Here is a 26,597-nt window from a genome sequence, read left to right on the forward strand (position 1 = left end):
CCTGATAAATTACGTGATGAATCGTCATGGCCACGCACCAATGTATGGATCTTAAAAGGTTATATTTCAGAATGAAAAAACTACATCATCAATCTGTAATCCTTTGGTATTTTTTTCCATTGCGATGTTCATTGCGACTGAATCTATTTCTTTCGTTTATTGTTCGCATGCATAGGTCTGTGCTCAGTCATGATCAGGACTGTCGCTGGATTGGCTTTTTGCAAGCTTTTCCGCTGTCTGATGAGCATTTGTATTGTTTGCCAACAAATAACTTTCTTCATCTTCTAATATCTTTTGTCCATCTTCACTCAAACCTTGAGACGGGAGCAAATACCCGTTATCGTCATGGGGATCCGTCCCAGAGGCGTGATTCATTTGGTGTTCGAATGTGGGTGCGGAGAACAAGTCTAAATAGCCCTTGTTGTCCACCGTTAGGGGGTTATTTATCGGTGCTCTACGCATTTGAACCTGAAAGTCTTGATTAAGTTGAAGGTAATGACTCTTTTCTGGGTCGTCTAAGAGTCCGTCAAAAGCCTGAATGAGCCATGTAAATGGAGGTCGGTCTCCTGGTTTCTTTTGCCAGCATTTTGTCATGATATCATACACTACCTGGGGGCATAAATCTGGTCTTTCCATGCGGTATCCCCCGCTCAGTACGTTGCTGAAATGCTCACCACCTTCCACTCCGGGGTAAGGGGTTTTCCCCAAAGTGAACATTTCCCACAGAACGATGCCAAACGACCAAATGTCGGATTGGATCGAAAAAATATATTCGTTGAGCGATTCCACCGCCATCCACTTGATTGGCATTGGAACATCTGATTTCTTGACGTAGTTATTGTTTTTGTACATATTTTTCGCCAAACCGAAGTCGCAAATCTTCACCACGTTATTGGCTGCTAGGAGAATGTTGCGGCATGCCAAATCCCCATGCAATACCTTCCTTTCGGACAGGTAATTCATGCCATTGGCTATCTGATAGGCCCAACTCAGAAGGTCTTTGGTACACAGAAGCTGAAGGTTCGTTCCGCTTTCAAAGACACTGCTTTGACGTGTGTTTCTTCTTTGGCTGTTTTGGCTGCGGTGGCTATTCCGAGAATTCTGTCGGCCGCTCTCTCGGGAGAAATTGGTCAATGTTGTCATATCAGTATTGACCTGGCGATCTAATCCATCATGATAATCTGATTGATTAGATCTCGTTCTAGTGATTTGGTTCCGATTGTTGCCTCGATGAGCTGGGTCTTTGACATAGCGAACCCCTGACTGTGGCCTCGATGGATGCCTATGACGTTCGAATTCATTGTTCCACACAATGTGTGCGCTATTGTCCCCGTCAGCTGAAAATTCTGAGATCGTTCGCCTGCCATGATAAGCAACGGAAAGTTCCTCTTCGTCTCGGGTCTGGGCTAAATCATTCTCAAACGTATCAATGAGCTCTTTGCCGATCTCAAAGTCTATTTCAAGGGTGTCTTGGTCAACCTGGCTGATGAAGTGATCCTTGTGAGAATGAAGGTAGCTCAAGATGCTCCCGTGGCGACAATATTCCACAATAAGCAACAACTCGCGTTTATCTAGATTTTTTGTGCACGCTCCCAAGAGGTTCAAGATGTTCAAGTGCTTTCCGAGATGGATCAAAATCTTCAGCTCCGCCATAAGAGTTCTAAAATGCATGATGTCGGCGTGAGGTTTGATTGTTTTCACTGCCACAATGGTGCTCGACTCCCATGGAACGATTCCTGATGCCTTGGCCTTCAGGACTCGGCCAAAAGCGCCCGATCCGATCTGTCTGCCCAAGTGAAGCCGGTCTTTGGGAAACTCATACCGACTGTCATAAGGGAGCAAATCGATTTGATCCGCCAAGTTCAGACTGCCATTGATTTTACTTGGGTCGCCTTCACGGAATTGCCTGATTTCGCCTCTGCCCAATTCTTTGAACTTTCGATTGTACACTTTAACTTTCCAAATGAGACATCCAATGATACCGAACAGAGCCACCATGACCAAAATAATGGAAATCCAAATCGCCTTACTGAGCGAGGCCTCTTGAACCACGCTAATTTGTATCGATCCCGAATATTTTCCGGCTCTGCTCTCTCCGAAACAATGATACCAACCGGTGTCCGTTGAAGTTGCATATTTGATGACTAGGGTTTGGTTGTTGTTTTGGAAATGCTTATTAGCGTTTTGAAGTTCGGTGGAGGTAATTTTCTGATCATCTGAACTTGACTGGGCTGATTGACCTTTGAACCACTGCATTTCAGGCTCAGGTCTTCCGTCCACAAAACATTGTAGCTCAAAGCTATCTCCCGGTTTCAAAATGATTTTGGTTCCATTCATATTGTTCCCATTCATAATAGTAGGTACCTTCAAGGGTAATACGGAAATCTGAATGGTCTTACTTTGACGGGTTGTGTTCTGCCAAAGACCAAGGCATCGATATTGACCAGAATCAGTTTCTTGCACACTCTTGATCCTAAGGTAGGATAAATGGCTAAATTGAGACATATTAGAGGGATTTGGCGACTCCAACCAATCATTGTTCATTTTTCGCTCCCAGACAACCTTGTCGAAATGATACTTTGAGCCGGCACATTCAAAATTGATGTCATCTTGCTCAATTAGGGAACTATTTGGCTCTTCCACCATAAATGCCGAAGAGTACTCGGAAATGAAGAAGAAGGTCGAGTTTTCGCCGCACTTTCCTCCAGTCATGGGCTTTTGACACACCTTGCAAGTGAACTTTCCAGATTCAAGGGCCATCTGTTCAATGATTGAATTGTATCGGTAGTGAATCGTACCATTCAGATTGTTGTCGGATGGTCGAACCTCATGATTTTTCAGTACCCTTGGCTGATCGCAGTTTTCTGTTGTTTCACATTTTTGGAATGTCCATTCTATGCTGGCCAGGTCAATGGGGTATCCGAGAGCATGGCATGTAATATTGTAGCTTTGCATAAAAATGAAAAGCTTGTCTTCTTGGACCCAGCCATCCATAACTTTGATGTCGACAGAAGGCGCTTGAACATATTGTAGCTCAAAAGTGATCACCTTTCTGGAAAAATGCTGTACACTATTGTGCTCCCCACTCTTTTCTCCAACTTCGATAGCGAACTCGTAGTGCCCGGTATCTTCCAATGAAGCAGACTGAATGCGTAGTGTAACTTCGTGCTTTTTCTCATCCACTGTCATCTCATATTTCTCATAGACCGAGTGGTCGATTTCATGTCCTTTAGGGTCAAACCAAGTGAATCTAGGATCAGGTGAGGTCGGAATCGTAAATATCCATTTGATATCTTTGGTGGAATTGATGCGGATCATATGACTTCCATGAAAGTCAGGCTCTCCAATGAAGGATTTATTCTTAGCATGCACCTCACCCAACGTATAGGTTGTCATGCTCGAGACGTCACCTTGTGTCGCCGAACAAGTGTAGTTTCCGACGTCATTTTCTTGGACAGGACTGATGATCAATGTCCGTACTATTTTGACCTCATATTCGGTGTCAGGCAATGGGAGTCTTTTCTGGGGAACATATTGGTATCGCCTCATGTCTAGAAGACTGTCCGTCTCCTCGGGTAGCTTGATTTCTAACGTGATGCCAGTTTGGCTTCGTTCAGCAATGGTATGACACGTCAATTGGAAAGAGGAGCCACGAAAAACGGGCCCTTTAGGGGCAACTATAATCGGTGGGTCAATCGTATCGCGTTGTTTGCGGAAGATTAATGTAACCGGGTTGGTCTCAAATTGGTCTCCTCTCGTTGCGTTGCAGACTATAAGTCCAGTATGATGCTTCTCTTGACCCCTCAGTATGATCAGACCTCTCATGGGGTCAAATTTGAATGATCTGGAGCTCAAGTCATCGGTGATATCCGTGTCGTTGTGAATAAACCTCATTTGAATCGAGGGATCAGTTGGACGGCATGGGATGACCACTTCGGAGTTTTCTAAGACATTCACATGAACCATTGGCGCCGGACTAACGAAAAGGTTTGTTTTGCTCTTTACATAGAGATAAACTCTGGCACTATCCTCAGATTCTACGTTGTTCGTAGAATTTTTGGAGAGGCACCTGTAGTATCCAGTGTCGCTGTATAAGGAGCTTTTGAGTTCCAAATGCGACACGTAACGAAGGCTTTGATCTTCTTCTTCGATTTGCTCAGAAGAATTGGAGAGCCGCATTTTTACTGAGAATGAATCGGAAGGCGGTTTCCACTCACTTGCTTCTTGGCTTACGCAGCTCACTTCCCAAGAGTCATTTTCGTTTATGACCTGAATCTCATCCGACGGATATATTTTGCGAGTCTCTGAATCTCTTTGAGTTCTGCTCCAAATCGAATGGAGGTCTTGGGTTCCATTCACCAAGGCAGAACCCAGAATCAAGCAAACAAATGAAGCACGCGACATGGTTGCACAATTGGCACTTTTTGTCTCAGTTTCGACACATTTGGCCTTCCAAGAAAGACCTCCAGGTTTTTGGCACTGTTCTCTCTGGCCAGGATCTGTTTCTGATGGTAACTAACCTGAGACTTCAAGTGCGATATTGGCTGGCTTACGCCTGATGTTTCGTCTCTCCCTTCATGAACTTGTTAAACAAGGACTTTGATAAGATATACAAACATTTCCAGCCACTCGCTCTTGAATATACGTAGATGAATCTCTCCCGGTACGAATCACTCTCAATTGCAAATTCTCGTTGGGCCTCCAGAACTGTTCGGTAACAGATGACCGTGTATTTACTTAGCAATGCTGATTAAATTTTTCCTCTGGAGATGAACAAAAACATGAGAGTGAGCTGCTTCTATGTCCGCCAGATCCAGTCAAATGAAGTCTGTGATCTCATTTCTTGGTGTTAGCGGGTAGCAAAGGCGTGTTGACGCACTTGGATGTATTCCTCGGTAATTAGTTTTCCATTTTAGTTTCGCGTTTGATGCAGTCCTTATTGAGAACTGCGGTCCCGCTGATCTCAGACTTGCTTCATAAGCCACAAAACTCGAAAGTCAGTGTTCATGAAGTCGAAACTATTCTTTTTCCAGTCCCTCGAATGACTTGCCTCGCTCACAACTCGTTGTGACCTCAGATGATAATGAGATATCAAGGGAATTGTCGCACAATGTGTGTATATGGCGTGTTTTATTGGGTCCTTATTAGAGAACTAACGGGGAGAGAAGCGCACTGAGAAACTTTCAGTAACATGTATGGCCTTCTAATATGATATGAAAATTGCTTTGAAGATAAACCTTATTGGCCTTTAACTCAATATCTGGTCCTTTATCTAGGACATATCTCTCTATTTTGCAGACTTCATGTTGTGCCGTAGGTGGGCGTTAGTTGGGTTCTGGTATTTTATGACCAGTGATGGGTAATGTTCAAATTATTTATAAAAATGTAAAGCACTAAATATGGAGAAGTTTGGTCCAAGTTAATAAACTTATATTTCATTCATACGTGGACAACTTTTAAATGTTTGAGAAACATCCCACTCAAGTGAACTGAAATAATTTGATACTCTTGTCGCCTCCTAAATTTCAATTAAAGAGTTATAGGGCAAAGTACAAAAGGCAAGGCAAAACATCAGTCTTTAGGAAACATGAAAAAAAAGTACAGTAGACCTCTCAGGTACGCCTTTGTTTGTTAAAAGATTAGAAAAGATACGTTGATCAGCTCTTTCAAAGCATCGTGCTTACAAAGTCAATAAAAATTGGTAAGTTTAAGTCATGGGCAAATGATGTGAAGTATGGGACTTTCTTCTCTATTTCATAAAATTTTTGAGGGCCCATAATGTGGATGGCATTTTTTTCTAGATTCGCCGACTTTTTCCCCTAGCCTTTTCATCGATAGTGGAAGGGTGTTTATAGCTTTAGCCTAAAGTTTAGATCAAATAAATTAGACAGCAGCATTCGATAGCGGTTAAACGGCAATCATTTGTGATTGAAATAGCCAAGTGACATATTTAAATGAAGTTCGACTGCTTTTATGACGCGGTGAGCAATAAAATTCCGCTTGGTCGTACTAATTACTACAAATGTTAGCAAAAGAAACTCAAAGTGGGTTAAAAGTGGAATCTTTTTTTGATGCGAGAGTTTCTAATTCCATGGTAATCTACGGTACTGAAGTTTTTCCGGGCTCACGTGGAATATTTAACAAGTATAATTGCTCGCCACATTGTGAGACGTTCTGACGTTATGCGGGCGAAACGGATGTTGGAGGGCAGCTTGAGTGTTGTTGAAGAAAGACTATAATTGCACTCCAATTGGACAAGCACGATAAGTTAATAAGGGTCGAAAAGGCGTGCTATTAAGGTGGAGCAATTCTGCTATTGGTTTCGTTCCACCTTATCAGGTGCTTTCTAATCCATTTCCAAGCATGAACACTCGGGGCTCATCAAGATATATCCAACTCCTCACATTTAGATTTGAAGTGTTTCAAAGGTGTGGATGTGTTTGCTCTGCAATGTTTACACAGATGATGGAGGGCACTGCCCTAAACGATCCTGAACTAACGTAGAATAACATGTGAGTTTGCTCACTTTACCCAAGCAGTTCATTTTGTTAATTGACGATAGAATGGCATTGTTGCAGTCGTCAGTAACCAAGAGTAACTCCATTCAATGACATGGAAGAGGATGGTACCTTTGTTTGATGGGAGCAAACACAATGCCGGTGTTCAAGGCAAAGTTTCAAATAAACACACGGAAAGGCTGAAGAAGTTAATATCAGATGAGCACAATTGGCCATGAAAGGATATGCTTGTAAGTAGTGTTTCCAACTGGAACTGGAACTGATAACGGGCTTTTCTAACCGCTGCAGAGAATGCAATCCCTTGGACTATTAAAATGAAAGGTTATAATTAGTCTATTTTTTACCTTTTAATAATTCTTAATGAAATTTGGTCTACCAACGAATTTGAGTTGGCAGACCGAGCTAGTCCTTGAATGTAGGGTTGATCTGGAATGCTATCTAAAAATTTGTCCGAGTCTGACTTGAACGATGCTACCGGACCAACAAGGCCTACGTATTCCCTACGAATATTAGAGTGAAGCAAATTAAACAATGAAGGAGCCCGAGAAAGAAGTGAAGTGGACTTCATTGTTTGAACTAGCCTGGATTCTCGAGGGCTTGAAGGTGCTCTCAAAATGCAAATTAATTCTCAACGGTCACTAGAATTGAACCTAAAGCCTGGGTTGGGACAAAGCTCATGAATACTTTTGAAGACGTACAGTATCAGATACCTTTCGTACCTTCTCTGAACACTGTACAGTCCCAACTTCTTTAACCTCTCTCAATATGAGAGCTCTCTCAATCCTGTGACGTTCCTAGTGAAACATCTTTGGACTTGTTCGACCTTTTGCAAACCTGCTTAACGCATTGGAGCCCAAATGGGTGAAGCATATTCAAGATGTAGCTGGACAATCGGCTTGTACAGAGTTAGCATCGTGATGCTATCTCTGGACTTAAACGTGTGATATATCCAACCACACATTTGAAAAGCTTTACCCACCTTCAACTTGATATGCTCATCGAACCTTCCATTACTTTGGAGGACTACACCTAAATCTTTCATAGATGAGACCTGCTCAATATCATTACCTCCATTACCTACGAGTGGAGTATTTAAAGGAGTTGAACCAAACGTCATTGAGCGGAATTTCATTCCTTTCAGGGCCATATTACTCTCAGTTGCCCATGAGTAGATTCGATCTAAATCCTTTGCAAGGCTACTGGAATCTTGGCCATTCCTACCAGAAACTAACTTTGTATCGTCGGCATAAGAAGAAAGACTGGCAGTAATACTAAGCTTTTGAAGCGGGGCAACGAATATTATAAAAAGGAGGGGCCCTAAGATGGAGCCCTGTGGAACACCTGACTTGACATCATGTATGTCACTAAGGGATCCCGCAACCTTAACAATTTGCTTCCCATCCTGAATGAAGCTTCTTATCCAATTGAGAGCCTTGCCTTGGATGCCAATGTCATGAAATCTATTCAACAAAAGGCCATGATCTACTTTATCAAAGGCCTTGGCAAAGTCAAGAAAGACAACATCAACTGACTCGTGCCTTTCCAGTCCCTCAATGACCTGCTCTAAATGCTCAATCAGTTGGGTAACCGTGCTAACATGAGCTCGGAACCCATGCTGGCTAGGAGGAAGGACTTCATGAATATTAGGAAATTCAACAAGTTTGAACTTCATGATCTTCTCAAACACCTTCGCAATATTCGAAGTGAGAGAAACCGGCTTATAGTTACTGGGGGNTCAAGAAATTCAACAAGTTTGAACTTCATGATCTTCTCAAACACCTTCGCAATATTCGAAGTGAGAGAAACCGGCTTATAGTTACTGGGGGAGCGATGTATCTCCCCTATGCAAATTGAAACAACATGAGCTAATTTTAGTGAAGATGGAAATTTGCCCTGATCCAAGATGCAACGCATCAAGTACGAGAAAACAGGAGCAAGAACCAGTGAGCATCTCATCAGAAACTGAGATGTCACACCATCAGGGCCAGGAGAACTTGAAAGCCTCAAGTCCCTGATGGCCTCTAAAGCATCTTGATCTGTGACTACAAGATCATCTAAACGCTCAATTTGACTGACCTTGTCAATCTCAACAGACTCATCTTCAGAGCAATGAGCTGTTGCTTCTGAACTCGGTGAGTTTGGAAACACACTAGAGAATTGATCTCCAAGCATGTTAGCTCTATTCTCTACATTGCTAATGGCTTCCCCATCAACCTCAAAAGGCCCAACAGGGTGTTTCATCTTTCTCTTAGAGTTTGCATAAGAGAAAAAAGGCTTCGAATTCGACCTGACCTCCTGAACCACCTTACTCTCAGTTTCTAACTGGTCATATTCGATGGAGCTGGGAGGAGAGGGAGGGAGGAAGTTAAATGGGTTAAGGAAGGGGCGTGGGGTGGGATTAGGTTTAGGAATAGGGTCGGGTTGATAACTATGAAACCGAACTTGTCTGTACCTTTGCTTCCTTTGCGTCCCTTCTACGTGGACAGAGGTGCACTGTACGTTAAAGCACGTCTTAAGTCTCATGGACTGACGGCACATGTATGGGTGAAAAAAGGACAATCTACCTTTGAACATCCCTTCTTCCTATTGTACTTCTCAAGGCCAAACTTGAAAAGTTTTTGAGACCATTTAGGGTGGTCAAACTGACAGCCTTTTCCTTCTTCAGGACAAGGCTGCTACCGGTAAACAGGACAGGGTGTTTTCTCTGCAACTACCTTTTCCTGCTCTTTTTCAATATTACTTCAACCTCTACATTGGTCGAATCCGTCGACTTCTCAACTACTGTGTGAGCCTGATCTTCAAGCAGCAACCTGGTTTCATTGACCCAAACAACTAAAGCCTCTATATTGAACGGCTTATTGACTACGGAAGGATCCTTCCCCGCTAAGACCAAGTCCAAACATTGTTTAGCCTACTTGACTCATTTTTATCGGATTACTTGACATTTTACATATTTAACTTTATGCATTTAGACAGAACTAGCCCTGAAATATTTGTGAGCTCCACAGAATTGATTATTTTGAACAACTCAGCTAAATTCCCTCAATTTTTGGACCTTTTTTCTTTACCAAAAACGGCAAGTAAAATGCGAAGTAGAAAATAAACTTGAAAGGAGGCAAATAGGAAAAAATGGCTCAACATCTCATATGCTAGATTCCTGCACCCATTCAGTGGCGCAATCAATATTGTGTTTGTCGGAAACACATTAATCAATCAATCCTTTTTTTTATTAACTCTTGACCCACTTCAATGAAAAATGCGTTTTGACATAAAAATAATGCAGTCCTGAGTCATTTTGTGGCACAATGACATTCTTCTTCCATGTGAGCAGAAATATTTCCTTCCGTCGTCCAAATCATTCTTGGAGGCTGGTGATGCAGCAAACAGCTCTCAAACTCTGCTTTCGTCCTCAACCTCGTCGGGAGAGGAAAAAAAAGGCAGGCAGGAGAGGAATGACGGACCACCAGACGACGGCGGACTGACCGAACTGTGAGAGAAAAACCGCCGAGGGAGTGAAGGACGAACGAACGGACGGGACACGGCGGATTCTTTGTTTGATTGCACTCCGCTCCCTTCCATTTGGCTCTATGTTAACTAAAGAACTGTGGATACCTTCCGTCAAAATTCTGGTAGGAGGGCAGAACCTTCAGGGAGCTCGGTTTTGCCTCTCGGATCCATTTCGACATTCTGTCGGTTACCTTGGGTTAGGTCTCCGAACGACTTCCACTTGTCCGGACGTCAGAACAAACGGGAATCAGGACGGCTTCTAGGGTTCAATCGATCGGCTCGTTGAGGTCGCCCGATGACGAATCCAGTGAATGTTCTGACGTCAGTCAGTCAGACTAGAGAACAAACTTTTCTAATGCAACAAACAAAGAACATTTCATGCTTATCAGAGATTGAACTGAAAAAAGTTTTGTTTTGCAATGTGAGTGCCGATCGGGCTCAAAGTTTCAATTCACAAAATGCATTGTGGATTTAGCAGACTCTATACAAATAGTGTTGTAGTACATCGTGATTGTTAAGTTAGCTAGCTTCAGCGTAGAAGAGAAGGAAATGCATCGGCAGCCTCCGTCCACGTTACTCAATCCTGATGGAATTGTAAAAAAATGTGAAGCTGGAAAATTTGTGGGTCTACGCAAGGAATTTGTATCAAAAAATTTACGACAATTTTAGTTCAGTTCAGGAACGGATGCGATTGATCTCTACAAGTATAAGGCAGCAACAAGGGACTGTTTTATTGATGATTGCGATGGTAGTCGATTGTTGTCGTGGAATTGTCCAACTCTATGGCACTGTCCATCTACATATGCACTCATAATACATATGTACTACGACGACTAAATAGTAAAGCTTCCCTGTCGCTGCGTCCTCATCAAGTAGTCCGTCCTTGTTTTCATGCACGTAACTAGAAACCGCTAACGAGTAAGTGAGTGAGTGAGTGAGTGGCTTCCTTCCGATCAACGTGTTTTCACGTCAAATTAAAATGCAAAAAAAGTTCGCCCTGCGTTTTTCATTATCGTCCTTGATTGCTGTATATCTCTTTCATTTACGAGTGTATCCATCCTTCGGGGACAAAAATATTTATTACCTCTTAGTCACCACCATTTTGAGCGTAGATGATAGTATAAATAGTATTTTATGCTCACAAATCCTAAGCGACTTGGTAAGTTCAGTAATAAAGGACGCTGCATTTAACAAGGCAAGCACGAGGATGACAGAACAAGTTTGGAGCTCACATGTGCTAATCTTTGCGTCAGTGCGATCGCTTGGATGTATACTTTCCTTACCAACGTACAACCTGTGCGCCATCTACCGACCGATAAAGACAATCCCCTATTTTCAATCGCAACACCCTTCCAAGTCATGCGTTCAGTCTAACGGCGAAAATGGGGCCTCAAGCGACAGCCAATTCGCTATGGTTCCTAATTTCAGGAGGGTGATGGTCGGTTCTTGATCAGGCTTCAAGGACAGAGCCTTTCACCTACCTTGCTCCCGCCCTTCTGGCATCTCCAGCAAAAAAGTCTGTCTGCTCTCTGCATGGGCCCCAAAGAATGGGTATCTTTGAGCAAAGGCCGTTGATAGCCATGCCTGTGCCACATCAGTTGGCCTTGTTCCATGGTGATCCTCCGTGGAGGTCGTTGCTTCAGACTCCACGAAGCGGCATGGGCCGCGTAGTCGCCAGAAAAGAGAGGGAAATAAGGTGCTCCTCCGTTCCTGCTCCTTCCTCCCTCGGACATTTACATGGTCTTTGAGCGGAGTACGTGTGTGTGTCTGTGTCGAGGCTCCGTTGCCTCTATGCGCCGGTGGATCCTCCGGCTCGACGGTCCATTCTGAAGCTAAAACTTCGAGGTTGTCGGAGGAGTTAAGAGTGTAGTCGTGGGTTGAACAGCCCGTTTCGGGACGAGAATGTTGTCCTCGTTGCACCACCGGTCCTCCACCATCGTCACCCACCGTCAGCCCCACGCGCTCGATCGAGCTCGCTTGACGGTGAAGTGGGAGCGAGCAAACAAGGAAGAAGAAAATTGGGCTTCGAATGGGCGTCAATTTGATCTGAGAGACGCAAGCCACTAGTGCCTAAAAATTCATTGGCAAGCCAACTAAAACATTGAAGTGAAGTGCACTTCAAACCTCCAACTTTGGGCTGGACAATCTGCAAGACCGTTTGATCGCAAGTAAAGACATAATCATAATATGGCCTCAGAGGAAGTCGCGATATCGTTCGAAGCCGTGTCTTTGAGCGAAGAGAGAAAATCTCCAGAGGCCTCTGCCACTTCATCAGTTGAATCAGCTACTCTGAGGGCATCCTCGGCCCATCCCCTTTCCAGAAATGGAATCAAATCTGCTACAGTAGATCATCAATCGAATAAACTATCAGGTAAGGTCACGAAGCAAACGCTTTATTAAACAATTATTAAACAGGATTTGGACCCATACGTACATTTCATCTTTCTTTTTTTTGATGGTTGTACTTAAGAAGCAAAACAAAAATGGTATCCTGGTTCCCATGAGGAAACAAGCTCTTGACAATTTTTTTGAAAGCTAAAATAGCATGGATTAGTAGAATGGTTTGCGTGCCAAAAGTAGTTTCCTTCTAGTCGTTGCCGAAACAGACGTGGTTCCTCTTGGGACCGATTCCCTTTGGAATAGGAATCCATGTGGTTGATTTCGGTCAGAGGAAAGTCCCCTGATTGGCAAGTCAATTTTTGGGGAGCCCTATTCAAGGGCTGATCGCTTTCCTTCTCTTTCTTCCATGATCTTATGATCTTGCACATGCCTCCCCCGCATCTAAAACGCAACACGAAAGTCAGTCCTCTGAGAGCAGCAACAAAAACAATGGTCGGGGCAGGAGATCATTATTATCCTCTGACTGATCAGATTCCTGAATGACAAAAGGAAGTGACTCCATGTTTGACTTTGGTCGCATGTCACCATAAAAGCCGGTTTCGTATTTGTGGCTACCACCTTGGTCCTTCGGCTCTCTCCATGAATGAAGAAGTTGACAAAACAATCAAACCCTCAGTGGCCCACTTATACCTACCGTATTACACGTTTGGTCTGAGTCTAGAACAGAGGGGGGGGGAGGAACTTGACATGGGTTGTGTAAAAGAAAACAGCCGAAACCACGGATTGCCCTCTCAATATGGCTCGTGACAGGCTCGTCCAAAGCACATAGCAGAAGGAAATCTGCAATACAGAAACGAAACACTGTCAAAGCTTGACTTTCCTTCCGCGTTCTTTGGTTTTAAACCACCCCTCTCATCATCTCGGCCGGGAACAATAGTTTCTTCTGGATAGAAATTTCGGTAGTGAGATCCCCTCTCAATATTGTTCTTGTAGACCAGATTGGCACTGACAAGGTTAGAGTCCTAGTGATTACCATGATGTGCGGTGTATATAAGGAAAACTGGTTCAGCCTTGATTCCGTTATTGCCATGGATACTGACGAGAATGAATTGACGTTAATGCCAATTTAGATTAAGTACACAAGGATATTTTTTCGTGTTAGATTCGATCTTTTGAGGTATGCATATTTTATGGAAATTAAAGCTAATGCTAGTAGATGTTCTATTTTCAAGTTGTACTCACCTTCCACTTTTGATCCAGTGCCCTTTACTATTTTTCAATATAAAAGCTTGCGACAGGGTAGGAAATGCTTTGATTGCTAGTATTTTGAGGAGCACATTCCATCACGGTTCTACTAGCATAAACCTCTATGTTATGGTGGTCCTTTCCCCCTTGAAACCAGATCCCTTCTCTCTTTCCCATCCTCGTCAATTAACAATGAGATCTCGTTTAGCTGCATTTGCATGAATGATGATTTGCCAGCCAAGTATGTCATTCAACCACGGCATGAATCATTATTGCTCCCTTCGCATTTTTCCACCAATCAATGTGTGTTATAGACTACGGAAGGTTGTGTTACTGCCATATGTAAACATTGGGGAATATAAGAATAGAGCTTTTCTCTCCGAAGATCATTTTACAATCCCTTCACTCGCATGAAACTCTTAATGGAACGACAAGGAGCCTTCTACAGTATACATATAAAATATTTTAGATCAAAATGATGCGCAAGATGACTGTTCCCTTCTCAAAATTAAATTTACTGGGAGACCATAACGTCCTGCCTCACAAGGGTGAGATAAGAAGGTAGAGGTTGAGGAGTTCCCGTTTTTTATTGTATCTTTGCAGTGAGTCTGGATCCTGAATGACTCATCCCGATTCCAGAGGTCTACTGGCTAGCATGCTTTTTGGGATATGGGCAAGGGAGCGTTATCATTTATTAGCAACAATTGAGGGATTACGTTCTTGGTGAAGCTCTGTGCTCAATTGGACGTGCAGCGAATTTACTGTCAAGCTGGAGGATGCTAGGCATTGTTGAGATTTCATCAAGATTCACTTGGCCCACCATGGATTGCACTTCATGGGACTCGTTTCAAGACAGGAAATGACCCTGAAATTGAGACGGAAGGTAACCGCTGTCCTCTTTCGACTCTGGGCCCCAATTGTTTTTTATGGTCAAGCATGGAGTTTTGGTCAAAGATCAATGAAACACTGGGTGAGATTAACCAAAATAAGAAAAATATATAAATATGAAATATGAAAGGGAGTTGAATAGTAAAACTCATATCTGATGGTTTTGAAGTTGTAAAGATTTGCCTGTACCTGTTGACCTTTATGGATACCTTTGCAGCTAAGTTAGTTTCCCGTCCTCCCTATTTAAAAAAAAACTTAAGTGCATTTTCAAAAGATTGCCGAGGCAAGAACAACTATCAAGGTTCTGGACAAGACAGAAACCAGTTGCTCTACTGGTCCTCGACAGATAGTTCAATTTGGAAGCTTGACCCCAATCGCCAACAAATCTTCAGAAAAGAATTTGACAACTGACGTCAATTTAAAATGAACCTCGCATATTTTAACCTCTCAATATTTCCAATCTTGAAGTTACTTGCTCCCTTTCTGTTGTCCTCGTATCAACTCATTTATCAAGCCTTCACTCTTTCAAAGATTTAAGCTTTTCTTTGGAGGAGTAAGCCTTCTGATAAATTGCAATTCTAGATAGTTGGCCACGAGCGAAGTGAGCGAATGACAACCGACCGATGACTCCCAAGCAGAGCCAGAGGGCCCTTTGAAGCGCACCTCCAACTGGGGAAGAATATTTTGCACAAGGCGTAGCACTAATCCCAAATATGGAAGACCGCCGTCGTCCTCCACAGGAAGTCGTTTCATTAGCGAGGTCACCTCATGTCTTCCCTGAAAAGGATTGAGCAGTACTTGGCTCCGGCCTGCCTCCGGCGATGATTTCAGAGGTCATCCACCTCCTGATCGTTTTTTCCGCAATTAATCGGCGCAGCTAGTTCCAAGCCTGTTTTTAAGATCAAATGCATATTCCGGTCAGGGCCCATGGCAAACAGAAATGTTCAAGTGTTTCGATCTTATCCACTTGGAATTAGGTATAACTTGTGCCCTTCTTTACCAGCAATAATTGCATGTATGGGCCACTGCGGTTGCTATTCAAAATGTACGCTGGCATGCACACGTTTTAACGAAGCACTTGGATAGACGATGCGATAAGATGAGGGTTCAAGATTCCTTTTTCAGCAAGCATCCCACGTCCTACGTCCTAATTTCAAGGAAGGAAGTTGGAAGGTGAACCCGAAACAGGCCAAACTGTCTGAGCGTTTTAGACGCATGGACAGACGTCTCATGTCACATTCTGTTCAAGGGAGTAATACGCATTTTAGAGGGGGAGGCAACAGGAAGTGAACACCGGTTAAAAAATATTCCAGACCCATCTTGAAGGGCAACAAGCGGAGTCACCCATGCCTTTACATCTCCATTACAATGGACCGCCATTCTTGACACCAAAATGGGCAAGCTCCTCAAGATTGAATTCGAAAAATCGGACAATTCAACCCATAGGCATTCTTTTTTTTTGAAAGTGTGTTACATTCGTTCAATTCTACAGTTTACTTGAGCTTAACATTTGCTGGTATATTACCGCCTAGGGATCAACTTTTAGCTCCACAATGTCAAAAGAGCGTTACATTGCTAAAGTGTTCATTTCAAATGTATTTATTGCCTAAAGAAAACAGTTGACACAATTAATGTAGGAAAACGTCGATATGGCACATAGGTTGCGTGAGTATGTTTACTCATTTCCGTTGCCAATTTACGAGCAAATCGTATCGAAAAAAGCATCGCATTTTGGACACGCTACTTAAGAGTTCTCGCATGTACGTAAGTTATTTTTGCTCGCCATATGAATTTTGAAAAAATCATCTTGTCTCACTATAACTTCAAAAATCCAATGGAATTATGGTCAATTGAAAAGTGCAAACACCATGGAGGGGACCAAACGATTCCAATTCCAGTCAAGGAAACGAACTATCTTTTTCGAAGAAAGAGGGCGTTACTTTACGTGCAGAGTTGTTCAGAAAATAGTGGAACTGGAATCGAAATACGCAACTTTTTATCTTACAAATGCTACATTTCCAAACACTCTTTTGTCGGAGTTAATGCATGCAATTTGCACAAAACGAGCACCCATTCTTCATTTTGATTGTTGTATTATCATGATGGAAAACGTCCAAGCGCCCAATTCCGAGGTCAAACCTACACACAACTCGCCTCAAAACCAAACTTCAGGGAAAGATTGCCAAAAAACTTGTCTTTGTAAACTTTTCAAATCTAGAGGTCAATGCAGAGGATGCGTTTGTTAAGGCTGTGGATGACATAACATATACTCAAAGACATTCTGGAGGTAAAATTCTGCTCTGGGAAAGGTGGTCAGTTTTAATTGCAGTTTGACTAAGGTTATTTCCTAATAAGATCTTTTTCAAGACTAATTCAAATGACTTGTATCGTTTTTTTAAATTTCATGAGCAATTTGTGTATACTAGTTAACATGGAAGTTTTCTTTTCATGCAGTTTTGCATTTTGCGAATTCTGTGAAACAGTTGAACAAGGACATTGGCAAATCTTCACGGCAATGAAATGCAAATTAGTCCGAACCTGTTAGGCATGTATTTTTCCTTGCACTTTTTGCCAGGAATGAATGACGCCGGTCCAGCTTCGTTACTACAATATATATATGAAAGGATCCCTGCCATTCTCAAGGCTGTTGGGTCTATTTAGGAGAGTGAAAATTGTGCATGATACGAGTATAGCTATTTACATTTAGTCTACCTTTGCCATGCGGAGACGGCAGAGTGCTCACATAAAACAAGAAGGGGCCTCATTCTGCTTGGTCGGGATCTGTATGAGATAAAGCAGGCTTGATTCCATTTCATTGGAAGCAAACTTTCGGAGCAGGACAATAAGGCTGAGCATTGCCAATTCCAGGTACGTCTTTAGGAGCGCTTTCTCGGCCTTCGTATGGAGTTAGCTACAGGAGACTTCGAGGACATACATTCACATGTTTGTCCTCTTTGGGATCGATCTGCACATTGCACTGTACCTTTCATAGCGATGGTGCCACTTAGTTCGGTGGGTGAGCCTTGGCTCGGGTTCTTCTTTATATGCAGACCAAGGACGTGGTCTGTAGCATGACATGACTCAAATCTTGAAAGCGTTCAGCGCAAAACCAGACACTCGCACTGCTGCTTCCTTTTCTTCTGTAATTAGTCACGGGCCACATACCTGAGTGTGCAATTGGGTTTGGGGCCTAGAGTGAGCTCAGTTCACCCCCAACAGCCTTCCTAAGAAAAGTGTTATCGTTTCGTAATATCTGGTAAGCCTGTTTAACTCTTCTTTGACTGATTAGTTTGTTGCTCTAGTCTCAAGTTGTCATCGACTTTGCGAACATGCCCGCGTGCGCAGACATACAGTAAAATTGATCTAGCATATGAATCATAGACTTTATTTGAGATCAAAATGGAGGATTCTGGACCATCTTGCACTCGAATTGGCATGGAACCCCGTTGCTCTCCGGGATAACCTTTTTCAAAATCGATAGAATCCAATTAATTCAGCTTAAGAATCCCCCCGCTTGTTGCGACTTGCCACCATGGGGCGTCGAGAAAACTCCAGAAACAAGGCCATACATGCACTCCTGGTCTTCCTACCTTCGTGCATGGTTGCAGCCGATTGCAAAGTACCATCCAGCCCTCATTGGAGGCTCTCCTCTCGTTTGTCGCCAAGTCAGTTAGAGCCGTGCTTGCCAGAAGGTAGATTTTATGTTGGAGCTGAAAGCACGGCTGATCCAAAATAAGGAATCCCCTGGAGACGATGACCGTCCGACGCCCGTCAAAAAGTGTGAACGACGCATGGATGTATGAAAGGATGGATATGTGGATGGTCGGCTGGTCGGCTGGTAGGGAGGTAGGTTGGTAGCGAGTAAGGAAATCCTTGAGAAGAGGCCACCGTACCGGGTGTCAGAGTAGCTTTCGAATGGACATGGATTATGGCTGAGAGTGCGAGCTTGAATTCCATTCAACTTTATTCGATTGATACCGTGATTGTGCCATTCGAAGCCAGAGGCTGGGCTTGAAAGTGCAGTTTAGCATCTGTTTGAAAAAGCTTAGTCTTAGTCGCTAAATATGAGTAGCTATAAACAGGTGAGAAATTCACTTTTTCTCCCTATAATACACGTCAAATGTGCCATAAATATTGTCCTTTAACATCATCCCTCGTTTCCCCATTAACTAGTTCGAAATCAGTGAGAGTGATCTTATCGAAGAATTCAAGACCGGAGAGACCAAATACTCGGTGCAAAGGGAGAAAATTGTTGGGGCTCCTTTCAAACGCTTGCAAGACTTTGGGGAGACTAAATACTCACGAGTCAAGGACAACGTTCAGAGTTTTCAGTATCAACCTGACCTTGACAATAGCATCACATCTGTGAAAGAATCTTTTGTCGAGGTTGAGAACAACCTTGAGGATCAAGTTGCAGATGAAGTAAGCGAAGGCCTGGATCAGACTAAAGAATACTTGGGCAATGGAATAGGCCATTTTGAAAATCTTGCTGAAAATGACCAAACATTTGAAAATGGCATTGAAGCAGCCCAAGAATCTTTGAGTAACGCGGAGGCCGCCATTGATGATAACTTGGGAGAGCTTGCATCTGATCTGAAGGGCAATTCTGCCAGAAGTCAAAAGTCATTAGCCCTGAGCGTTATTGCTGGAGACGATCTTGAGACCGAAGGCCCAAACATTGATCGTAATATGACTGGAGAAGGGAAAGAGAGTGAGCATGAAGGTTCGCCATCAAACACAGGATCTAGAGCGACCTCTGCCAAATCGACCACATCATCTACGCGACCAAATAGTGATCCGGAAAATGGTTCAAGAGAAGCCTCAAGAAAGTCCCTCAGAGATGAGGATAATGATTCAAAACACACAACATCCAGACCAGGCTCGTGGGTAGCAGGGGAGACCGAAACACAGGCTGAGCCCGAAACAGAATCCGTAGTGGAACGCGAGGTGGAGACCGAAACAGCACCCAAAGTAGCACCTGAAGCACAGCTTGATGAAGAACCCGAAGTAGAACCCAAAGAAGAATCTGAGGCACAGACTGAAGCAGAACCTCAAGCAGAATCTGAAGCAACCCCTGAAGTAGGACCGGAAGCAGAGCTGGAAGCTGAAGCAAAACCGGAAGCTGAAGAAGAACCGGAAACCGAAGCTGTAGGTGGAGCAGAAGCAGAAGCTGAAGCAGAAGCTGCAGCTGAAGCAGAAACTCACGCTGAAGTCGAAGAAGGACCTGAAGCCGGATTAGAAACTGAAGCTGATGCTGAAGCTGGAACAGAAGCTGAAGCTGAAGCTGGAACAGAAGCTGATGATGAAGCTGGAACAGACGCTGAAGTTGGAGGAGAACTAGAACCCAGACCTGAATCTGAAGCCAGACCTGAATCTGAAGCTAGACCTGAATCTGAAGCTAGACCTGAATCTGAAGCCAGGCCTGACTCTGAAGCCAGACCTGAATCTGAGGCAGAACGAGAGTCTGCAGCAGAAGGAGAAGACGAAGCAGAACGACAAGCCGCAGCAGAACGAGAAGCCGAGGCAGAACAAGAAGCCGCAGCAGAACGAAAAGCGACTGCAGAACGAGAAGCCGAGGCAGAAAGACAAGCCGAAGCAGAACGACAAGCCGAAGCAGAACGACAAGCCGCAGCAGAACGAGAAGCCGAGGCAGAACAAGAAGCCGCAGCAGAACGAAAAGCGACTGCAGAACGAGAAGCCGAGGCAGAAAGACAAGCCGAAGCAGAACGACAAGCCGAAGCAGAACGACAAGCCGCAGCAGAACAAGAAGCCACAGAAGAACGACAAGCCGCTGCAGAACGACAAGCCGAGGCAGAACGACAAGCCGAAGCGAAACGACAAGCCGAAGCAGAACGAATGACCGAAGTAGAACCCGAACCCGAACCCAAAGCCGAGGCCAAAGCAGAGTCCGAAGCTAAACCTGAATCTGAGGCAGAACCAGAACACGAAGCCAACGCAGAACCTGAGGCAGAACCAGAGCAAATAGCAGAACCAGAAGCTCTGACGAAAGAAGAGACCGAAACAGGGGTCAAAACCGAGGCCAAAACTGAGGCAGAAAATGAGGCAGAAGCTGAGGTAGGGGCAGAAACAGACGTTGAAACAGAACCTGAGACCAAAGCGGAGGCAGAAGCTGAAGTTGAACATGAGCCTGGAGCGGCAACAGAAGCAGAGGTAGACGCTGATGGAGAGCCCAACGAAGATCCCGAAGTCGAACCTGAAGCGGAGGAAGGACGATTGGCTTCATCAACGGCAATGTCTATAAAAGCTGCTGATGAGCAAGAAGATGAAGATGGGCCTGTTCTTGCCCCATCCACAGCCCCTGGCCGAATGGAAGGTTATCCTCACAGTGGGCTAATATACAGCAAAGGTGGTAATATTTCACATTTGACTTTCATTGAATCAGAACAGGCCTGAATCACCAAATTTGCTCACTAATTGTTTCAGTGCGAAGAAAAGTTCCTCCGTATCTCCGAAATATTCGCTCTAAGATTCATTCTACCTTCACGTCAAATTCCAATTATAGTAAGATTCAAAAATGTATGGCTGGTAGTCTGTTACTGCCATTGTTGCAATCACCGTGTGAAAAAGTGATGTATGCTTATTGTTGTCACCTTTTGGGGTCCACTTGACTATGTCGGTCTACATTTGGTCCAAATTGCTTAAAGCTCAAAACATGATTTACTCTTTATCAGTTGACATTATGCTTGAGCTTTTTCAGAGACCACTATTTCACGTGTGGTGCCACGTTTGCAAAAGTTTCGTTTGCTTACCTTGCACTTTCACCTAGAATGTTTGAAATATTTGGTGTGTTGAAATTGAAGCTGTTCCATAGGAATACGGAGGGATTACTACTCTATTGCAGAAGGAGAAAATGATTCTGGTGTGGATGAAAGTACTCAAGGTGGAGGATCTTCCCCTCGCAAGGTTCAAAGTAACGCTTCAAATGCATCAGCCACCGCCTCAAAGACCCGTTCACGACAAGGCAAAGCCGCTCGCAACCGATCTACTGCAAGAAGTCAATCTGTGCCAAAGCCATTTGGTACATTTGGACCCGCCCCTCCACCGGAAAAGAAAGGTAAAAGTTAAGTGACCTAGTGGCTAAATTGATTATGTTCAAACTTTTTCCAACTGATTTTACAGTGCCCATGAATAAAGTGAAAGTTGGCATGTCCTCTTCCCCAAATTTGAAAGAAATCAAGTCCAAGGTTGGAAGTCTGGCCAATACAACTTATAAACCAGGTGGTGGTGAGATCAAAATTGAAAGTAGAAAATTGGAGTGGAAAGCTGGAGCTCGAACCCAGGCTAAAAACGATGGCTACGCTCCTAAAGGGGGAGAACGCAAGGTATGCATATGACCAAGTACGTTTGAGAGTATATTTCCCCACCCTTCAACGATCCACAGTACTTACGTAAAATACGTCACACTGAATGTATCACCACAACATTTTCAAGAATCGCAACAATTTGATTGAGAGTGCAGAGACAACTCTCTTTCCACTTATCATCAAAATCTATTAACCCTAAGTGGTGAGATGAAAACAAGCACCTGACGTCATTTTATGGCGCAAAACTATAGAAAACATGCCCAGCCAACATGTACCACGCATATATTTAATCTATCATCTATTTCAATTTGCTGGCTTGTTGAAGCAAGCAGTATACTGATATTGAGCCAAGGTGTTAGTGCGGTGACAGAACTGCCCCTCCCCCAAAAATGACATTTTTTTACTCTTGTAACACAACTTCAATCGATTATTGAAAATTCCCTTGAATCACGTTGCGAGTTGGCTGTTATGTTTGGCTAAGTTCTCCCTTCACAAATTGAACAAAATCAGGGAGCCGGATTACATTTTTCTTGAATTGCCTTTACTTCACATACCTAATTGCATGTCAAATGTGGTTTGCTCATGAAAGTATAACTACATTTTTTAATCCGACCACGTTGTGTGACAAACACTCAATACATCCTGACACATAAATTTGTTCCGCTCAGGATTAATTGGCGCAATTGTTAAAGTTGCAATTTGAGGGTTAAACCCAGGCTAAATTGAAGTGCTTGTTCCATGGTCTAGGAGTGTTGTCAGCAAAGAAGCATCTTCTATTCAGACTATATCAAAACTGTACGCTGGGGTATGATTTCGATTAAATTTAGTCTAATAGTTTCTCGCCTGATGCCAAAGTCAAAGTCGCGGTAAAAATTTAGGCTTTTTAGGAGGGAACAGGACTGCATTAGACATTCCCCAAACTATATGGCAAACTTGAAGGCTTTGTACCTCATTTCTGCCTTGGCCTGTCTTGAGGGAGGCTCATTTTATGTCTTACTTTTTTAACAAATGTGTATGTTTTTACGAAAAACCCTTGTACCAGAGCTCACTTCCCATTGCTAGGATGGAAACTCAAGAGTAAATGGATCAAATTCTTGCCAAAATCAGCAAACTATAAGTATTTAATCAACTAGATAGATCACAAACTACTTGTCTTACAATGACCAGGAATGTCAAACTTGAAAAATATAACTCCCTTTTGAGGCGGGTATATTACTCTCTAATTGACATATATCAAGGAAAATCCAAAGTTCGGCTCATATTTGACAATTAAATTATATACGAAAGATTTTTTGGCCCACAAGCAAGGTATTTCAAAATATGTTGCAAGTCTAATATCCAAACATTGATAATATGTCAGTCAGGCATAGAAAAATGAAGATCATTTTTCATCTATTGTCATATTGTTTTAAAAACCAACCGAATTTGTGTGTCAATTATTCAACTTCCCGGTCTCCTCATGAGCCTATTTTTGACAGAGTCCTTGTAAGACAAAAAGGAAGAGGTTATCACGACACATCGAACTCTTTAAAAACATGTCCATGTTTTGCCTTGACTGAAGAACTTCATGGATGCACGTGACGATATTTTTTGATCGATTGGTAGTGACATTAGTGTGTGTGTATTTCAGATCGAGAGCCGGAAATTGGCGTGGAACGCGAATTCTAAAATTGGATCAATGGCTAACACCAGTCATAAACCTGGTGAGTGAAAGCGTTAGGTTATCATAATGAAAACGTGTATGACATTTAGAGCACTTGAAACAGTTTAAGGGATACGGTGGAAACTATATGTCTTGATTAATCAGATGCACTTTACTTTATGAGAGCTAGGAAGAATACTAAAAGAGCCTGCCTAAAAGCTACGTGCACCACGAAGAGAAGGGAATGACTCTCCTTCCATCAATTCGTAAAATATTGATCCCTTTTTGCGTACTTCCTTGCCGCTATTGGGAACGAAATCCCTGGCAGTTCAAAATAAAAAGAACTGATAAATCTTATTCAGCTTTGAATTCATACAATATCTGATCCACCAAGAGACTAGAATTGACGGATCTGGTTAGCCCTTGAGTGTCCGTAAAGTTGATAAGGAACTTTGTAAAAAAACTTCTCCAAATCTGACTTGAATCCTGCTATAAGCTCAACGCTTACATATTCCTTGAGCATATTCGAGAGAAGGAAATTGTACAATAAAGGAGCCTGAGATACCAAGAAGAGAGGACTTCATTGTGTAAATTAATCTGGATGCTTGGAAGTGCTCTCAAAACCCATGCGGTCAACACATTTTGACTTTAAAACCTGGGTTGGGACAAAACTCATGATTGCTTTTGAAAACGTACAATATAAGATACCTTTCGTACCTTCTCTGAACACTGTATAGTCCCAACCTGTCCAACCTCTCCCAATACGAGAGCTCTCTCATTCTTGTGATGTTCCTAGTAAAACATCTTTGGACCTGCTCGACCTTTCGCAAACCTGCTGAACTCATTGGAGCCCAAAAAATATTTAAGATGTGGCTGAAAAATCGACTTGTACAAAGTTAGCATCCTGATACTGTCTCTGGTATCATCTTGAGGGAAGAATTCAATTCTAATCTGATAAGTATTGATTTAATGTAGAAACTAAAACGCCTGTACTTTTTTGTATTTGGGTGCTAGGGTCGGATGGAGAAGCCCCGCCATACCAGTGAAGCGGAGCCAGCCATAACATCGGCCTTATATGTGTTTCTGATGGGCATTGTCGTGCCTGCATTAGTTGTGCTTTTCTGTCTGTGGGAGTGGTTAGCGTCTAAAAGTTTCCTTGAGAAAGATTAATCAACACAAAGGATGAAATGCCGTAATGAGTTCGATTTCAATCATGATACTCAATCGCAGAGCTAGCATGGGCTAAAACCGGCTTTGAGCAACGGCCTTTGGAGAAAAGCGGAAAAAGAATAAATGGGACAACTGTTTCACTATAGTATCATTATTTTTGTTAAAAAAAACGGATTGGATAAAAAACTGAGGGAAGTTCGATAATTGTTAGCCTTCTTCGTTCTGTTAGAAGATAGTTTTGATTAAATCTTCTCTAGGGTATCTAATTGTTGGCAAATTGATTATCAAATTTCATGTTTTCCTTAAGGTGGAGGAGACCGAAAGATCCAGTCACAAAAACTTGATTGGAAGGCCGACTCGAAGGTGGGATCGACCAAAAACCTCAAGCATAAACCTGGTGGAGGACAAGTCAAGGTGAGTCGTCCATTGGCACCATTCTGTGCTTTCTCAGTTCGCCAGTTGTTCAATGCTTTTGGACCAGAATACTGCGGTGACGTTTTGTTGTTTGTACCCAGTATGTCACAAAACTTATTGATTTCTGATATTGGGCCTCGCCTAATTTTCGTCCAATTCACGTAACATTACCCAATGCCACCAAAAGAGGCCAATATCAAGCCCTTTTCTGGGGAACCTTTGTTGAGTTGTGAATGAAAGTAAAAGCAACAACAACAGCAATTGTAGTTGTTTTTCCTCCAACACCCTCAGCTCCCCCTAATGTTAGGCAAAAAGGCCAGTGGGGTTTGGCTTTGAATAAGCCTTTGATTTGTATGGCTTCACTTGAAGTTATCCGTTTAATAGGCTTTCCATAATCCCTCTTTTTTATCTTTGATGATCACCATTGAAGGTGGAGCGAGCAGTAAGTGACGATCCCAAGGAATCAAAAAACTCACACCATCCTTGTCGAGTGTTGCCCTTTCATTGGGAAATCACTTTCACACGCAATTTGATTGGATGGATGTGCCTTAGGCGCAAATGCCTAGCAGCTCAATGTTTCTCACTATTTCACATTTTGAAATCACTCGTCGTTCTCTTTTGAAACCACGCGTCCACGGTTGATTTTGCGTTTTCCTGGACTCGAACCAGTCTGAGAGCCTGAACGGTTTTGTTCCGGACACACGTTTACTTACAGATCTTGACCCAAAAGGTCACCATTACATCAGCCAAGAGTAAAGTGGGATCTCTTGACAACGTCAAACACAAACCAAGTGGAGGAGATAAGAAGGTGTTCAATGATGTTGAGTATTTGCGCCAAACCTCGGCGTCGCACTCCGGATACAATAGTAGAAATAGCTCACGCAGGCAATCAGGTTCACAGGTAATAATTCATTCACCAGTTTTTGTTCTTGCATTAACATCTTTATGGGCTTTGGGAATTGGGCTCCTAACAACTTTAAACTCGCAGCTAAGGAGGTGGGAGTCAAATTAATTCCCAAAGTCCGTGCCTAGTGAAATGTGAAAAACATGTTTGGTTTAGTAATGATTAGCGTCTTTGTATAGTCTCACACCACATATCTTTTGTTCTCGTTTTACTCACTTTTGTTTGTTTTTGTTCCCATTTTTGTCGCTCTCAGCACGTTTTGACAACCTCTGGTATTCAATCCTGGGAAGTGCACAATCTATCTGATCCTCCAATTGCCAAGACGTCAGACAAATGCTCCAATTACTTGGCACAGGTCAAGAGAAAGATGGTATGCACCTGGGAAAGATCCAGAGACATCTGGTCATTGTTACCCATGAATAATTTCATTTTCGTCTTTTTTTTCGGCCTCATTTTCAGTCTCCCATGAGCTCGGGCATTTAACTATTCCCTTCCGTTCATTCTTCCGTTTGTGCCAAACCACACCCACATACATTATGCCGTCCATGTGCCATACAATAAGACACATTTATTTATCTATAACCCACTCAAAAAAAAATCTTCGGTAAGGATTACTGGACTGGAAGTTGAAAAAGCTCTAATTT

General features: G+C 43.0%; 2 protein-coding genes and 1 long non-coding RNA gene across 7 annotated transcripts in view; 1 reads left to right on the plus strand and 2 right to left on the minus strand.

Moving 5' to 3' along the window:
- Positions 1-43: 43 nt before the first annotated feature.
- Positions 44-5,076, minus strand: LOC131884481 (platelet-derived growth factor receptor alpha-like). The gene has a single exon (XM_059232281.1). The coding sequence runs from the start codon at positions 4,402-4,404 to the stop codon at positions 184-186; it is 4,221 nt and encodes a 1,406-aa protein (XP_059088264.1). The 5' UTR covers positions 4,405-5,076; the 3' UTR covers positions 44-183.
- A 7,321-nt stretch (positions 5,077-12,397) lies between these two features.
- On the minus strand, positions 12,398-13,591 carry LOC131884563 (uncharacterized). Its single transcript, XR_009373734.1, has 2 exons — positions 13,060-13,591; positions 12,398-12,806 (listed from the first exon to the last, which is right to left on the minus strand). It is a non-coding gene; the product is annotated as an uncharacterized LOC131884563 (long non-coding RNA).
- Positions 13,592-18,046: 4,455 nt separating this feature from the next.
- The window catches only part of LOC131884495 (retinitis pigmentosa 1-like 1 protein), a 10,185-nt gene continuing 1,634 nt past the window's right edge, over positions 18,047-26,597 (plus strand). Inside the window, exons 1-11 of one of the 5 annotated variants that reach the window (XM_059232328.1) lie at positions 18,047-18,580; positions 18,672-20,868; positions 20,943-21,020; positions 21,361-21,573; positions 21,639-21,841; positions 23,454-23,526; positions 24,943-25,049; positions 25,480-25,491; positions 25,765-25,950; positions 26,207-26,323; positions 26,413-26,574. In XM_059232328.1, coding sequence (XP_059088311.1) covers positions 18,563-18,580; positions 18,672-20,868; positions 20,943-21,020; positions 21,361-21,573; positions 21,639-21,841; positions 23,454-23,526; positions 24,943-25,049; positions 25,480-25,491; positions 25,765-25,950; positions 26,207-26,323; positions 26,413-26,436 — 3,228 coding nt within the window. In that variant the 5' untranslated portion in view covers positions 18,047-18,562 and the 3' untranslated portion in view covers positions 26,437-26,574. Of the gene's footprint in view, positions 18,581-18,671; positions 20,869-20,942; positions 21,021-21,360; positions 21,574-21,638; positions 21,842-23,453; positions 23,527-24,942; positions 25,050-25,479; positions 25,492-25,764; positions 25,951-26,206; positions 26,575-26,597 lie in introns of those variants that run through there. The other 4 variants (XM_059232304.1, XM_059232319.1, XM_059232312.1 and 1 more) reach the window with 4 other exon arrangements.

Source organism: Tigriopus californicus, chromosome 1 (assembly GCF_007210705.1).
Source record: "Tigriopus californicus strain San Diego chromosome 1, Tcal_SD_v2.1, whole genome shotgun sequence".
Taxonomy (NCBI): domain Eukaryota; kingdom Metazoa; phylum Arthropoda; class Copepoda; order Harpacticoida; family Harpacticidae; genus Tigriopus; species Tigriopus californicus.

Bases quoted from the DNA above. Each gene is read 5' to 3' on its own strand.
- LOC131884481 (XM_059232281.1), bottom strand. From the start codon at position 4,404: ATGTCGCGTGCTTCATTTGTTTGCTTGATTCTGGGTTCTGCCTTGGTG.